This window comes from Odocoileus virginianus, chromosome 13 (genome assembly GCF_023699985.2).
Source record: "Odocoileus virginianus isolate 20LAN1187 ecotype Illinois chromosome 13, Ovbor_1.2, whole genome shotgun sequence".
NCBI lineage: Eukaryota > Metazoa > Chordata > Mammalia > Artiodactyla > Cervidae > Odocoileus > Odocoileus virginianus.
The window spans coordinates 720056-737832 of record NC_069686.1 but is presented as its reverse complement, the minus strand read 5'-3'; the positions used below and the strand labels follow the sequence as shown (position 1 = coordinate 737832).

Here is a 17777-nt window from a genome sequence, read left to right as displayed (position 1 = left end):
AGCATGTTTACTATATGGCCCTTTATAGAACATGTTTACTGAACATGAGTGAGGTGAAGCTGATGTCGTCATCAGCCTTAGAACCTGGAAGGAAACATTTGTGTAACTTGTCGTTTGTATAGTGTACTTTACATTTTAATCTGTGGATTTTTTGTTGTTTCCTAGCAGAAGGGCCCTGGTTGATGGATTTATAGCAAGTTTGTTCAGCTGACTTTTTATCAAACAGGTTTGAGACATACTTTTTCCCTCAAAACATACAAATAAAAAGAATACAGAATCCAAAGATTATAATAATCCAGACCATTTCATTATTGAAAATCTCCTAAATCATGCCTAATATCCGTTTCTTATCCCATAGCCATCACCTCCATCCTTTTGTTGTCTTCCCATATCTTCTGTACATATTTGCAGTTAATACCAGCTGGATGGCTCCAAGCATTTCCTTTACTTAATCCAGTGTTGGAAAAAGAGAACATTGTTTGTAGGAATGATTTTAGTATAAAAACACAGTTGAGCAAAATTAGGAAAATAACTGGTGACTGTCAGATTGGTTTGTTTCTTTTACCTTCCAGTTTTCATTCACTTGGGTTTAAAAACAAGAAAAGTATTAAGCTTGGCAAAATTACCCAAGAAATGGAAAACAACCAAGAAAAGGAACCCCCCCACAAGGCTGTGTTTTGTAGAGAGAAGAAGCCACCCTTTGCTTCTAAACCAGCCCATCCGACTCAGAAGAGAGAAATCGATCGTAAACTTCTGCTTGTATTTACCACGTTAGGTTTTTGTTTATTTTGTTTTCACTCGTAATTTTGGTGGTGGTGATTGTGAGAGTGAAAGCTAGAGGTTGATATACATTTATCAATTTCATAAGCATGTGATATCATGGATTTTTTAAAAATAATGAACTTGTATCAATTGAACTCATAGGAAAAAAGTATTTGATTTCCAAATAGTTTATTATTCACCATTGGAGGATCGTTTTCAATGACCTTGAGAGTCTTCTTGTGAGACTACTTGGTGTCTTATGAATTGCAAGTGAGGCCATGTATTCATATGTTCTCATTTTTATCCTGTCCTTCCCCATCATGGTGAGGTGGCTACAATCCTAGGCATATTTACCCTACAGCCACCTGGAAGGAAGCCAGCAATGTCATTACAGATGGCCGTGTGCCCAGACTATCTTAAAAAAGCATCATCTCTGTGACTAATTAAGTTTCAGGAAGGGCGATGTTCGCTTTTATATTAACAAGCATTTTGAAAAGGCTGAGAGAAGATATGTTAGAAGCAATCTTCTTAAGAGTTCATGGTTACATTTAATTGTCCTTTAGTTTTTCCACTCCTGAGTTTGGAAAGCCATCTGCTGGATTGGGGATATTTTGGGCAGGGGGAAAAGGAGTTGATGTTTGCATGTTTTGTATTTCTACTAGTGCCTCATTTTTCTTTCTTTCTTTCTTTCTTTTTTTTTTTTTTAAGGGTTCTGTACATTGGTCTGGCCTGCAATACAGCTCGCTATATTTATATTTCCTACCTGGAAAACGCCTGGACTGTTCTGCCCATGGAAGTTCTTCAAGGTAAGTTAATAGTTGGAGTTAGGATTATTTTTCTACCTGACTGAGTTGTGACTATGTGAAAGTTCAGTGGCCTTCAGCATCTGACTCTGCAGAGGAAGGGCAGGCACACTGTTCTGTGTGAGTTTGAAATGCTTGTGACGGAAGACGTGACCACAGCGGGGCTGGCTCCTCAGTCCCTCTGAGTGTTCTATTTGTCAAGCCAAACACAGTTGGATCATTTCCCACACCCTGTGCTTCAACAAAGCAAGAGGAACTCTGCAATAAACTCTTACATACAGTTGTTAGGTGTGCACATCCAGAGGTGGTTTTAAATATAAGAGGATTTATATTTTAGAGATTTTAGTGTTTTTGTCGATTAACTAATTGATAAAAATGTTTGCCATAATTATTTTATTTCTTCAGTTACTTTGATCACAGCTAGTGATTTGTAACTAAAGCTTTACAGTCAGACTGTTGTTTTCCCGTGAACCTTTAAAATCTTTGCTCAAATATCCTGACCTGAGTTCTTCTCTTTGCTTCACTGGACTGTTTCCCTGGAACATGTAACTTTGAAAAAAATTTCTTGCTGTGTGGTTTAAGAACAGTGAAAACATAGATTTCTATTCATTAGCTCTATATAATCCAGACTGTATCCTGAGAAGGTCTGTTAGCAGCTTGGCTGTTCCATTTGGTGATTGGTATTATGATTAAAATAAAGGTTTAGGAAAACATCATTGGAATTGAGGTCTTCTGGGACCACCCAGACTCCTAAATCATTAATTGTACCAAATAATCTGTGACTATATACAATTTCATTAGCTTTATTGATTGCTGTTATCATTTCCCCTAACCTTGAAGATGCAAATACAGTACCATCAACATAATTCTCTATCATAATATAGAAGATGAAAGATTCACAATTATATATCTAAATGAAATGTACAAAATGCAAAGTCATTCATCAAATGCCATCGTTTCAAGAAAAAAAATTATCCTAATTTAAAGGTGACATAATTTACAGTCATATGATAATTATAAAATTCAAGTATGTACACACTTTAAAGATGTTTTTCTCAGGTCTGATGCAGTGGTATAAATGATGAAAACAGATTCTATTTATAAATGTATAGAAAATAGAGAATGGAAATTTGGTTTATGGTAGGAAATTGTTGTTTGTAATCATGAGAATTCTTGAAGAGTCTTAAGGCGGAACATACATCTCAGTGTTCTGTCATATAAGAAAAAGCACAAAATATGAAATGCAGGAAAGAAATGTGCAATGATAACAAGATATATGCAACACATTTCTTAGGAATTCCACCTATAATTCCTACTCTAATTCTATGAGGAGTATGCTCACCTGATTTAACTACTTTATTTATTGGTATGATATCAGGTACAGACTCTTAACTAGGAAACAAAAGAAACAAAAAATGGTATACTTGTCATAATAATACACGCATATACTTTTTTCTCTCCTTTTTTTTTTTACTTTTTTCTCTCCTTTTAATTTAATATGAATTAGATGAAAAAAGGTGGTTTGCATTAGTGACTTAAGAAAATAGAGCTAATGAGAGAAATTTTTTTAAAAAAATGATTAAAGAAGATATTTATAACATAAGAATTTTATAAGAGGGAAGAAAACAAATGCTGTTGTGAATCAAGACACTTTTTTTCCTGTTAATTTATCAAAGACATGGTTAACAGCCAGTACAAGTCAAGCAGGATGCCGGGTGCTGGGAATGTAATTAAAAAACAATATATTAACAGCCCTCAAGGTCTCGCTGACTGTTCTGGAAGGCAGATGTGTAAACAAATACCTGCTACCCTGTGTGTTAGATGTAATTCCACCAGATTCTGTGCCAGGTACCAGAGAAGATGCTGCAGAGAGGGAATGATCAGCTTTGTGAAGCAGAGAGTGGGAGGATGGAGATATTATTAAAAGATTCCCCAAGCAGATCATAGACGAGCAGGATGTTGAAGGGGGACTCGGACTCCAGCCGGGGACCGAAAGAGAAGTGGATGTGTTGGCTTAGAGCAGCGCCCCTTGCCGAAGCAGCCTGTGGAGAGCAGACTGGCCTCCCTGGGAGCCCGTGGGAGACCCTGGCGGGGGCGCGGTGGGCTTATCCTCGGCTGCTGACCCAGGGCCTGGTTTTATAAAGTGTGCTTACGTGCCTCTCTGGGCAGTCATCCTCGCCTCATGTGGCAGGCTGCAGTTTATACCTCTGTGTTTGATTTTGTTTGACCTTGTGCCAGCGGAGACCTAGTTACTGATCTGAAGTAAGTAAAAAGCGGGGATCTGTAAATACAGAGAGCCTCCTCGTCTAACCGGGCTCTGGGACTGGCTTCACAGGGCTGTCTGTGTCTAAGCCTGGAGGGGACGGGTCCATCCCCAGCGGAAGTGAGGCCTGAGTGCTCTGGCTGTACACCAAAGACTCCCTTGCCTTTGTTTGACCCGTGCCTGCCACGGAAAACAGTGGATTATCTATGTGGAGTAAATCCTATGCTTTAGGAACACACTTCTGACCGAATAGGGTTGTTTTCCAGTCTGGATTCTTCCATATTTGCAAGCCTTGTCCAAATGACTGTCAAGGCCCGGTGCTGTAGGCAGCTCTAGCTGCAATGCAGTCAGACAAGAAATGATGACAAAGCAGGGAACGATTTAATTACAGGCCAAGCCCATCGTTACGACAGATGCCCCGTAGCCCCGTGACAGGAGCTGCTCCCTGACAATTTTCAAAGACCCAGCCATAGGAGGGGAGGGTGGGGTGGGGGTGGGGCTGGCTTTCATCCCTAATAGTCAGGACAGCACCTCCACTCTTTTATTCCTCCCCCACGCCACACGAGAGGGTCTTCTTAAAAAAAAGAGGTGAGGGCTGGCTCCTCATCGTCCCTTTCACCCCTTGCCTCGTTCCCCAAACACCATTAGAACCAGTGCTGTCTGAGCAGCCAAAGGGGAGAGACACAGGGTGTCCGTGAGCCCGTATCCCGGGCTGCTGCTTTCTTCCTTTCTGGGGCTGCCTGTCACTGATCGAGGGGGATGCCTTATGTCCCACACTCCTGGAAGCTCTTTATCATCATCTTAGCGTTGGGCTCCTCAGGCCATGCTGGTGATAATTGGCAGATGGAATGGGGATAAAGCATATTTCTTCTCCTCTAGGCCCCTAGGAAGGAGGCCATGTGGGTAACTATTTGGGGATGGAGGTAAGACTGTCGGACACTGTTGGGGATTACAAGCACATTTCTTTTCCATGATCCTTCTCACATTTAGTAGCCAGTGTCTCTTGCAGCAAGCACGTTATTCAGTAGGCAACTGGTGCTGCCATATAAAGAAGCAGGATGAGACATCCCCTGCTCGTAAGGAGCCTGTGTGCTTTAGTAGCTGAGTCCTGTCAGACTCTGACCCCATGGGCTGTAGCCCACCAGGCTCCTCCGTCCATGGGATTCTCCAGGCAAGAATACTGGAGTGGGTTGCCATTTCCTTCTCCAGGGTACTCTTCTTGACCCAGGGATCGAACCCGGGTCTCCTGCACTGCAGGCCATTCTTTACTGACTAGTATTCGATAGTAAGGAGACTGTAATTTATTTTAAAAAGAGATGGTGACTGAGTGCCTCAGAGCATTGCTGGTTGCAGTGGAGGGGGTGGGATAGTTTATACTTATTTATAAGATCTCACTTTCAAAACCCATAGGTTTTTCTCCTTTACTTCTGTATGAGAAGCATTTAAATATATTCTTGATTGTAAGCAGGAGTATACACTTTTGATAAAAATCAAGGTCAAATTTGTTATGCTCATTTTTATGGGGGTGTTAGTTATAAACCCTTGCAAGACTTATAGATGAATGTGATCCAGATTATTCTTGCTTTTAAAATGTATTTAAGGAGAGTAAGGCCAGGCCAGGGCTGCTGTAACTAAAGACGTCCTTTTGTGGTACTCACATTAATGGCTCAAGCCCTGAAGGGTGAAAGTGAGGTCTGTGTCGATTCCTTGTCGGCAGGACGCTTGATCAGTAAGATGCGGGTTAAGATTTTGATAGAAGATAGTTTTTTAATGTCACCAGTAGGAAGGCTTGAACTGACATTTATGAAGCTTTTCTTTCTTGTTTAGTATGCCTGCTCAGCCAAGTGAGAATCACGTTTCCCCTCCTCTCATGTTCTGGTAGAGTGCAGAAGAATTATGAAAGCATTAGCTATGCGGTCCTTATCTGACAGTGGAAATTCTAGCTGTGATTCTAGGCTGCTGTCATCCATATTGGAAATTTTCTGTCTGACTTCATTCTTGAAACACAAGTAGCTTGTCACATGAATATATAATACATACAGAATGCTCTTGGTATTTCAGTGGGTAGACTGACAGAGATCATTGATGTTACTGTGAATTTTTAATCAGAAGAATCTTATAACAGATTATGATAAATTATTCTTTATCACTCCCATGCTTTACAGTTACTAAAAGTTCTTATTAATACATAACATCTTCAAAATAGACATTATTTTGACCCTTTAGAATTTATTTTAAATACCTCCTGCCCCAAGAATGCTTTGCTGGCAAATTGCATCTGACATTTAGCTCTTCCTTTTCTGAATTGTTCTCAAACTTACGGACTATGTTATAGTTTAGCACTTACTTGTTACCCAGTTACTTTATTGAGCAAATATTACTTCCTGACTTGGTTTTAACCCTTAAGTGCAAATACCACATCTTATGCTTTTTGAATTCTCCAAAGAGACATGATCATAGGAAGACATACTATAAATGCTTGTTTTTCTGGTTTCACAGTCCCCTGAGAAATGAACTATAGTTGATGTTTTCTAATTATTAAAGCTTTTGAATAATATAGGAGGTTCTATCTCAGAGACTTACAAATATGGGAAGAAAAGCTGAAAACTAAATTTAAAAGTTGAATCTTTAATATGCTAGCTTTTCTCCTAGGATGCCATCCTGCCATCCATTGCACATTTGTAAAAACATCAGTGCATCTTAATTATTTACTTATTTATGCTCCCACATCGTCCTGTATATTATTTGAGACAGCTTACCAAAATATGCAATAATTTGGAAACCATACAGTGCTCAGCCTTGAATTAGATCATCTTGCCAGCTCCCCTCCCTGTAGGTCTGTGTCCTTTACACAAACTGCTTAATCCCTCACTATAAGCCTCTTAGACTTTTGTGCTACAGATTAGGCTGAAATGAGTGTTAAATAAATTAACCAATGCAAAGTATTTAGCATATTACCTGGCACACAGTTAGCTTTCAATAAATGTTAAATAATATGCAATAAAGTAAAATAAAGAATTATCATAAAAATTAGGACCAGGGGAAATACAATTTAGAAGATCCTACTCTAAAAAGTTAAATTACAACTATGCATTAAAGCCTTGCCATACACAAAGACGGAAATATAGATCAATGGAACAGAATAGAAAGACCAGAGATAAATCCACGAACCTATGGTCACCTTATCTCTGACAAAGGAGGCAAGGATATACAATGGAAAAAAGACAACCTCTTTAACAAGTGATGCTGGGAAAACTGGTCAATCACTTGTAAAAGAATGAAACTAGAACACTTTCTAACACCATACACAAAAATAACTCAAAATGGATTTAAGATCTAAATGTAAGACCAGAAACTATAAAACTCCTAGAGGAGAACATAGGCAAAACACTCTCTGACATAAATCACAGCAGGATCCTCTATGACCCACCTCCCAGAATATTGGAAATAAAAGCAAAAATAAACAAATGGGACCTAATTAAACTTAAAAGCTTTTGCACAACAAAGGAAAGTATACGCAAGGTGAAAAGACAGCCCTCAGACTGGGAGAAAATAATAGCAAATGAAGCAACAGACAAAGGATTAATCTCAAAAATATACAAGCAGCTCCTGCAGCTCAATTCCAGAAAAATAAATGACCCAATCAAAAAAATGGGTGGAAGAACTAAACAGACATTTCTCCAAGGAAGACATACAGATGGCTAACAAACACATGAAAAGATGCTCAACATCACTCATTATCAGAGAAATGCAAATCAAAACCACAATGAGGTACCATTACACACCAGTCAGGATGGCTGCTATCCAAAAGTCTATAAGCAATAAATGCTGGAGAGGGTGTGGAGAAAAGGGAACCCTCTTACACTGTTGGTGGGAATGCAAGCTAATACAGTCACTACGGAGAACAGTGTGGAGATTCCTTAAAAAACTGGAATTAGAACTGTCATATGACCTAGCAATCCCACTCCTGGGCATACACTCCAAGGAAACTAGATCTGAAAGAGACACATGCACCCCAGTGTTCATCACAGCACTGTTTATAATAGCCAGGACATGGAAGCAACCTAGATGCCCATCAGCAGATGAATGGATAAGGAAGCTATGGTACATATACACTATGGAATATTACTCAGCCGTTAAAAAGAATTCATTTGAATCAGTTCTAATGAGATGGATGAAAGTGGAGCCCATTATACAGAGTGAAGTAAGCCAGAAGATAAAGACCAATAGAGTATACGAACGCATATATATGGAATTTAAAAAGATGGTAACAATAACCCTATATTCAAAACAGAAAAAGAGACACAGATGTACAGAACAGACTTTGGGACTCTGTGGGAGAAGGCGAGGGTGGGATGTTCTGAGAGAACAGCATTGAAACAAGTATACTATCAAGGGTGAAACAGATCACCAGCCCAGGTTGGATGCATGAGACGGGTGCTCAGGGCTGGTGCACTGGGAAGACCCAGAGGGATGGGATGGGGAGGGAGGCGGGAGGGGGGATCTGGAAGGGGAACACATGTAAATCCATGGCATATTCATGTCAATGTATGGCAAAAACCACTACCATATTGTAAAGTAATTAGCCTTCAACTAATAAAAATAAATGAAAAAAAAAAAGCCTTGGCATAAGTGACTAGTCAGTGAACAGTTTTTTAAAGTTATCTTTGGGGAAGTGAAATTTTTACCAGCTCTGCTATAAAAGAAGTTCTCCTGCATGACTTGCTATGAGCAGACACTGAGCAGATAGTACATAGTGTTCAGTCTTGACCTTAAACACACGCAGTTTATGGTAGCAGTCTTCTCAAACTCGTTTTAAGATATGCCAAGGGTGAAAAGAAGAGAAGCAAAAAGCAAAGGAGAAAAGGAAAGATATACCCATTTGACTGCAGAGTTCGAAAGAATCGCAAGGAAAGATAAGAAAGCCTTCCTCAGTGATCAGTGCAAAGAAATAGAGGAAAACAATAGAATGGGAAAGACTAGAGATCTCTTCAAGAAAATTAGACATACCAAGGTAACATTTCATGCAAAGATGGGCTCAATAAAGGACAGAAATGGTATGGATCTGACAGAAGCAGAAGATATTAAGAAGAGGTGGCAAGAATACATAGAAGAACTGTACAAAAAAGATCTTCACGACGCAGTTAATCACGATGGTGTGATCACTCACCTAGAACCAGACATCCTGGAATGTGAAGTCAAGTGGGCCTTAGGAAGCATCACTACGAACAAAGCTAGTAGAGGTGATGGAATTCCAGTTGAGCTACTTCAAATACTAAAAGATGATGCTGTGAAAGTGCTGCACTCAATATGTCAGCAAAATTGGAAAACTCAGCAGTGGCCACAGGACTGGAAAGGGTCAGTGTTCATTTTGATCCCAAGAAAGGCAATGCCAAAGAATGCTCAAACTACTGCAGAAGTGCACTCATCTCACATGCTTGTAAAGTAATGTTCAAAATTCTCCAAGCCAGGCTTCAGCAATACGTGAACCATGAACTTACAGATGTTCAAGCTGGTTTTAGAAAAGGCAGAGGAACCAGACATCAAGTTGCCAGTATCCACTAGATCATTGAAAAAGCAAGAGAGTTACAGAAAACCATCTATTTCTGCTATATTGACTATGCCAAAGCCTTTGACTGTGTAGATCACAACAAAATGTGGAAAATTCTGAAAGAGATGGGAAAACCAGACCACCTGACCTGCCTCTTGAGAAATCTGTATGCAGGTCAGGAAGCAACAGTTAGAACTGGACATGGAACAACAGGCTGGTTCCAAATAGGAAAAGGAGTACGTCAAGGCTATATACTGTCACCTTGCTTATTTGACTTATATGCAAAGTACATCATAAGAAACATTGGGTTGGAAGAAGCACAAGCTGGAATCAAGATTGCCAGGAGAAATATCAATAACCTCAGATATGCAGATGACACCACCCTTATGGCAGAAAGTGAAGAAGAACTAAAGAGCCTCTTGATGAAAGTGAAAGAGGAGAGTGAAAAAGTTGGCTTAAAATTCAACATTCATAAAACTAAGATCATGGCATCCAGTCCCATCACTTCATGGCAAATAGATGGGGAAACAGTGGAAACAGTGGCTGACTTTATTTTTTTGGGTTCCCAAATCACTGCAGATGGTGATTGCAGCCATGAAATTAAAAGACGCTTTACTCCTTTGGAAGGAAAGTTATGACCAACCTAGATAGCATATTAAAAAGCAGAGCCATTACTTTGCCGACAAAGACCCATCTAATCAAGGCTATTGGTTTTCCAGTAGTCATTTATGGATGTGAGAGTTGGACTATAAAGAAAGCTGAGCACCAAAGAATTGATGCTTTTGAACTGTGGTGTTGGAGAAGACTCTTGAGAGTACCTTGGACTGCAAGGAGATCCAACCAGTCCATCCTAAAGGAGATCAGTCCTGGGTGTTCATTGGAAGGACTGATGTTGAAACTGAAATTCCAATACTTTGGCCACCTCATGCGAAGAGCAGACTCATTTGTTAAGACCCTGATGCTGGGAAAGATTGAAGGTAGGAGGAGAAGGGGACGACAGAGGATGAGATGGTTGGATGGCATCACGGACTCAATGGACATGAGTTTGAGTAAACTCCGGAAGTTGGTGATGGACAGGGAGACCTGGCGTGCTGCAGTCCATGGGGTTGCAAAGAGTCGGACACGACTGAGCGACTGAACTGATCAGAGTTGAAGGGTATAATAACTTCCCAGGTGGTGCTAGTGATAAAGAACCTGTTTGCCAATGCAGGAAATGTAAGAGACTCAAGTTTGATCTCTGGATCACGAAGATCCCCTGGAGGAGGGCATGCCATCCCACCCAGTATTCTTGCCCAGAGAATCCCATGGACAGAGGAGCCTGGTGGGCTATAGTCAGTGGGGTCACCAAGAATCAGACATGACTGAAGCAACTTAGCATGCACGCAAGGGTAGTATGCCAGCATGTAAAATTCACAAATGCCCCCAAAACATAGGTGTAGTAACTATATACCTTTTTTTTTTTAAAAAAGCAACTTATAAGTCTTTTTTTTTTTTGCAAAGTGAAGTTTATAGAAGCTCATTTCTTCTTTCCACTTTCACTCATACATGGGAGTTAGTTTTCTCCATCCTTACCCAGGGTACCTTTTTTCCACAAATGCTTTTTCCTAATATCCCAGCCTGCAGGCCACTGCCTGCCGAGTTTCATTTCAGCTCTCCTTTGCTCAGTTGCCATTATGTGTCAAGCCCTGAGGTCCTAGCCTGTTCATTCTCTTCAGGGAGCTCAGTCAGCTCCTCCTTCAGGTGCATCCTACGCCCTTCCACCCACAAGACTGCAGGCGCTGCAGCGGTTACAGATGTATTCTGTGTATCGTCACAGTCTCAGTGCGGAGCAGGGGCTCTGGCACCTAGTCTGGGTGCTCCGTAAGTGTGGTGAAGGAATAAATGAGGCAGATTCTTGCAGCGGTTTCTTAAGTGTGTTGGTGGGCTTGGGAGCATTGATTGTCGCCTGTCATTCATAGAGTCACCTTCATGCGAGATGCAGAAGGTTCGTGAAGCTTCTACTAGGACCATTGTTCTTTGTGGGGTCCTCTTCTCTTGTTGGAAGGTCCCTTGCTGTTGGTGGCCCTGACTTTGGCAGAGACTGGCCTGCTGTTTACCTGCTCTGTCCTCTTCTTCAGAGACACATGCCGGACTCCGCTTGCCTGTCTCCCTGGAGGTTAGGCATGAGCAGATGACTGATTCTGTCCAGTAGAACGTCAGCAGGAATGATGGGTCACTTCTAAACCCAGCCCGTAAAGGTTTCCCCGTGTCATTCTCTCCTCCCTCCTCTGCCAGGTACCACTGCCCAGGTAGCCGTGTGTGGGGGACAGCAGTGAGCCCACCTTAGGGGCCCTGACGGACTGGGGAGCAGAGCTGTGCCCTCCCGGCCCCTGGCCCACTGGCCTTGACGTGAGCAGGGAAAGAAAGCATGTAACGGGCGAGACCACTGAGGCTCCCAGGTCTGTCGCTTACCACAGTAGCATTGCCTTAGTCAGCACTGACTCCTTTTTTTATTGCCCACCCAACGGAGGTTTTGTTTGGTTTTCCTTTTTTTCTTGTGTTGTTTTTTGAAGAAGAGTCTCTTACTCATTTTTACCACGTTGATCTCTCAGAAACTTTTTTAAAGCTCAACGTTTGAATGGTCTTGTGAACTAATTGAAATGTATGCTTTGGTCCATGCTTCAGAAAGCTTTGTCACAGTTGATTTCGTGTGCCAGGGCTAAAGGGATATGTATATTTTGTGGAGTAAGTGCCTGTCAGTGATGGAGCAAGAAAAACAAAGCGACCCTAGCTCCCCAGTAGTACTTTGTTGGTTCCCGCCTCTCCCTGCGGTCATGGTGTGATTTCCCCAAGCCAAGGCCCTGTACAGAGAGCAGCTGCCTACTTGGCAAGAAAGGACTTTTTCTTGTTCATGCCTGCCATGTATTGTGGGCCAAGACTCAACAATCTTGAACTTCGTGTGGCAGAATCAGGTGGGAATGTTGCATATTATAAGGTATAGAGCTCTTTGGGGCATATAAAAAACTTGATATTATGTGTGCTGTGAGCACTTTTAGAAGGGAGGGAAAGAAGGTAATAAGAATATACATTTTTAAATATTGATAGGTTGTTGGGCATGTTTGATATTATCAATAAAACCTCTCAAATTAGATGATTACCTTTATTATAGAATAATAAAGAGAAGGAAATGGCAACCCATTCCAGTATTCTTGCCTGGAAAACCCCATGGACAGAGGAGTCTGGTGGTTTCGAGTCCATAGGGTCACGAAGAGTCGGACACGACTGAGCGACTAACACATACTATTATAGAATACTTTTAATAGTTATGAGGATGTACAGTTTATTTCTTAAGCACTGAAGTGCTTCAAATTCTGTCCCACTGCTGTCTAAATCACTTTGGAGAAGGCACTTTGATCTCTGTGCCTTGGTTTCCCTTTTGGAAAATGAAGAAAAAAATGGTACCTATTACTAACAACAACAGATGAGATAATGCTATATAAAATACTTAGCACAGTTCCTGGTAGAGTAAGCTGCTGTAATAACATTATTAATGGAAATTATTGTTGTTGTTGTTGTTGTTTAGTTGCTAAGTCATGTCTGACTCTTTTTGTGATCCCGTGGATGTAGCCCTCCTGGCTCCTCTGTCCATGGGATTTCCCAGGCAAGAATACTGGAGTGGGTTGCCATTTCCTTCTCCAGGGGATCTTCCCGACCCAGGGATCGAACCCACATCTCTTGCATTGGCAGGCAGGTTCTTCACCACTAAGCCACCACAGACTTAAAAATTATCATTATTAATGGGAAAAGTTAAACATTAACCTTAATTCTTTCTAGTGGTTCAAGGTTATTGAAATGTAGTGTATGCACAAACAGCTAAGGTCCTGGCAGTAGGTGGTATGAAAGTATCTCTAAGTTTCTGTTAGCCTTGAAGGTGATTCTGAGGGATGCCAGTGAAGGTAAAAAAGGACTGAGGAGCTAAGTTTCCATGACCTGTGTGATCTTGGAGAATGACTAGTTGTCAGTTAACCTATGGTGTTGAATTGCCAGTCAAACACATTTATTAAGCACCGGTTATGTGAGTTGGTATTGAATTGCCACTTAAAATTACCAGTGATTTGATGACAAGTAGTCAGGGAAGAGTAATACATATTGCAAGGAGAATCAGTTCATGTGCCTTTGTTACTATTATCAGTCAGAGAGGTAACATCTTTTTAATTGTGCTGTTTGATCCACCAACTTAGTTATCTCATACTACAAGGTTTAAAAATGGATGACTATAGTATAAACATATTTACCCATGCCACTGAATACATTAGCTTATTTCATTATATAGAGAATAATTATCTATTCCTTTTCATAGATATCTAATAAAAAGGCAAGCACATAAGACACATTTTCTTTTTCCTGCTTATGATATCTCTTACCCTTTAAATTTTAAAGGAAAGTTGTTTGATACCTAAAATACAATTTTACAAATATGGAAAATGGTGGGTTTTTTTTTTAGATTTCTAGATTGCTTTATGATTCAAAATTAGAGGACTGGAACACAAGTGTAGTAAAAATATTGGCAAGCATTTCAGATTATTGATATAATTACTAGAAGTTTGCATTAGTTTAAGAATAAGAACCACAACTCTACAATAGTCTTTTGTATGAAAGGTGTTGTTATCAACCGAGTGCTCTCTTGTGGATTTAGATTGCTAGTTCTTGGAAGTAACATGGATTCTTCCATTTACATGATATTTTGAAATAAGGTGTTTCAGATAAACCAATTTTAATTCTACATCTCCCTTGGAAAATGTTGGAGCATATAGACAGAATTGCTTTCATTCCTCTGCTTTTAGTACCAGAGAAAATTTTTTCTCTAAATGCTTTACTGTTTTTTCCTTCAGTTAAAGCCCTGAGTTGCTTCAAAGAATGTAGTTTCCAATTATCTACTCAGTCCCCAAAAGCAATAAGGAAACTCTAGAATTCTCACTATAGAGGATTTTTTGTAACTGCCACTTAATACCAGCCAACAAATTTAGTTTAAAAGTATCCTAGTTTTAAGTCATCCTGCTGGAAAATGCTTTCATTATCCTAAAAGACTCAAAGTTTTAGAAAGCCCTTAGGACTGGAAAGAAACAAAAAGAAAAGAAACTCTTTATTATTGAAAGATTTTTGTGTGTGTCCAAGCCTTCACATTTAAGAGAATAATTGCTGGAATTATATTTGATATAGAGTTATAGCAACAATACATTTGTTACCATTTGGTCACTTTATAAAGAGTTCCCTAATGGCTCAGCTGGTGAAAAATCCGCCTGCAATGCAGGAGACCTGGATTTGATCCCTGGGTTGGGAAGATCCCCTGGAAGAGAGCATGGCAGCCCACTCCACTATTTTTGCCAGGAGAATCCCAATGGACAGAGGAGCTTGGCGGGCTACAGTCCATGAGGTCGCAAAGAGACACAACTGAGCATCATATAAATACGTAGAGCCGTCTGTGTCTCCTTGTAAATCCTGCAATTGATTGCTGAAACATAGACATAGCAATGAGAGTTGGCATCACCATTAAAGTTAATTTAAAGACATCTCATGTGGTTTCATGTCTTTGATGATTCATCTTTAAGAAATGACTTCCAAAACCTATGCTGGTTATTAATTAGAATTGATTTTGAATAAATTTCATTTCATTTATTGGAATATTTTTGAGGTTTTAGTGCTAATGAAAAAATAGTCATATCTGAAAAGTTAGCAGCATCATTAATAATTATTGTTTAAATATTTAAATTGTATACTACTGTCAACATTTAAAAGATTCTATCCAGGCATTGTTCAATTCTCAGAAGGCTGGCATTATCTAAGGTACTGTAGTTGTTAAGCCAGATAAAGCAAATATTTCATTTGAATTCTGTTGAAATTAATTAAGTATGCATACTGCCTCTAATCATCTAGTTCATCTTTCTAGTTAAAAAACAACCTACTTTAAATGGTTACTGAAACATACATAAGAAAAATTATTGTGGTATTTCTCAAGGCGTATACTCTAATGTACCCAGTGAAAATAATGTTTACTCTATTATGGTCAACCACTGATGCTGAAGAAGCTAACATTGACCAGTTCTGTAGAGACCTACTGTATAATCATACGGGATTTCATTTAGGTCATACCTGAATGGTCTAGAGGTTTTCCCTACTTCCTTCAATTTAACTCCTAGTTTTGCAATAAGGAGTTCATGATCTGAGCCACAGTCAGCCGCTGGTCTTGTTTTTGCTGACTGTCTAGAGCTTATGATTATAAAGTAGAAGTGACAAATAGACTCAAGGGATTAGATCTGATAGACAGAGTGCCTGAAGAACTATGGATAGAGGTTCATGACATAGTACAGGAGGCAGTGATCAAGACCATCCCCAAGAAAAAGAAATTCAGAAAGGCAAAATGGTTGTCTGAGAAGGCCTTACAAATAGCTGAGAAAAGAAGAGAAGCTAAAGGCAAAGAAGAAAAGGAAAGATAAACCCATCTGAATGCAGAGTTCCAAAGAATAGCAAGGAGAGATAAGAAAGCCTTCCTCAGTGATCAATGCGAAGAAATAGAGGAAAACAGTAGAATGGGAAAGACCAGAGATCTCTTCAAGAAAATTAAAGATACCAAGGGAACATTTCATGCAAAGATAGGCTCAATAAAGGACAGAAATGGTATGGACTTCACAGAAGCAGAAGATACTAAGAAGAGGTGGCAAGAATATACAGAAGAACTGTACAAAAAGGACCTTCATGACCCAGATAACCACAATGGTGTGATCACTCACCTAGAGCCAGATATCCTGGAATGTGAAGTCAAGTGGGCTTAGGAAGCGTCACTATGAACAAAACTAGTGGAGGTGATGGAATTCCAGTTGAGCTACTTCAAATCCTAGAAGATGATGCTGTGAAAGTGCTGCACTCAATATGCCAGCAAATTTGAAAAACTCTGCAGTGGCCACAGAACTGCAAAAGATCAGTGTTCATTCCAATGTCAAAGAAAGACAATGCCAAAGAACATTCAAACTACCGCACAATTGCACTCATCTCACACACTAGCAAAGTAATGCTCAAAATTCTCCAAGCCAGGCTTCAACAGTACATGAACCATGAACTTCCAGACGTGCAAGCTGGTTTTAGAGAAGGCAGAGGAACCGGAGATCAAATTACCAACACTGAAACTGGATCATCGAAAAAACAAGAGAGCTCCACAAAAACATCTATTTCTGCTTTATTGACTCTGCCAAAGCCTTTGACTGTGTGGATCACAACAAAATGTGGAAAATTTTTCAAGAGATGGGAATACCAGGCTACCTTACCTGCCTCCTGAGAAATGTGTATGCAGGTCAAGAAGCAATAGTTAAAACTGGACATTGAACAACAGAACTGGACGTGGAACTGGTTCCAAATTGAGAAGGAGTACATCAAGACTATATATTATCACCCTGTTTATTTGTTTATATGCAGAGTACATCATGCAAAATGCTGAGCTGGATGAAGCACAAGCTGGAATCAAGATTGCTGGGAGAAATATTAATAACCTCAGATACACAGATAACACCACCCTTATGGCAGGAAGCAAAGAACTAGAGAAACTCTTGATGAAAATGAAAAAGGAAAATTAAAAAGTTGACTTAAAACTCAACAGTCAAAGAAGAAGGGGATGACAGAGGATGAGATGGTTGGATGGCACCAGTGACTTGATGGACACGAGTTTGAGCAAACTCTGGAAAATGGTGAAGAACAGGGAAGCCTGGAGTGCTGCAGTCCATCCATGGGGTTGCAAAGAATCAGACACGACTGAGCAACTTAAATGATGAAGACCTATTAAAAACTAAGATCATGGCATCCAGTCCCATCACTTCATGGCAAACAGATGGAGAAACAATGGAAATAGTGACAGACTTTATTTTCTTGGGCTCCCAAAATCACTGCAGAAGGTGACTGCAGCCATGATATTACAAGATGCTTGCTACTTGGAAGAAAAGCTATGACCAACCTAGACAGCATAATTAAAAAGCAGAGACATTACTTTGCCAACAAAGGTTCATCTGGTCAAAGCTGTGGTTTTTCCAGTAGTCATATATGGATGTGAGAGTTGGACTGTAAAGAAAGCTGAGCACTGAAGAATGATGCTTTTGAACTGTGGTGTTGGGGAAGACTCTTGAGAGTCCCTTGGACTGCAAGGAGATCCAACCAGTCCACCCTAAAGGAGATCAGTCCTGGGTGTTCATTGGAAGGACTGATGTTGAAGCTGAAACTCCAATACTTTGGCCACCTGATGTGAAGAACTGATTCATTGCAAAAGATCCTGATGGCGGGAAAGATTGAAGGTGGGAGGAGATGGGGACAACAGAGGATGAGATGGTTGGATTGCATCACCGACTCAATGGATATAAGTTTGAGCAAGCTCCAGGAG

At 40.2% G+C, this 17777-nt stretch overlaps 1 protein-coding gene across 3 annotated transcripts in view; it reads left to right on the top strand.

Moving 5' to 3' along the window:
• MFSD6 (major facilitator superfamily domain containing 6) overlaps positions 1-17777 on the top strand; it is an 83222-nt gene that overhangs the window by 52231 nt on the left and 13214 nt on the right. For all 3 annotated transcript variants that reach the window (XM_020904285.2, XM_070475854.1, XM_070475853.1), the window contains exon 3: positions 1471-1568. In XM_020904285.2, the coding sequence (XP_020759944.2) occupies positions 1471-1568 (98 nt within the window). The remainder of the gene's footprint in view (positions 1-1470; positions 1569-17777) is intronic.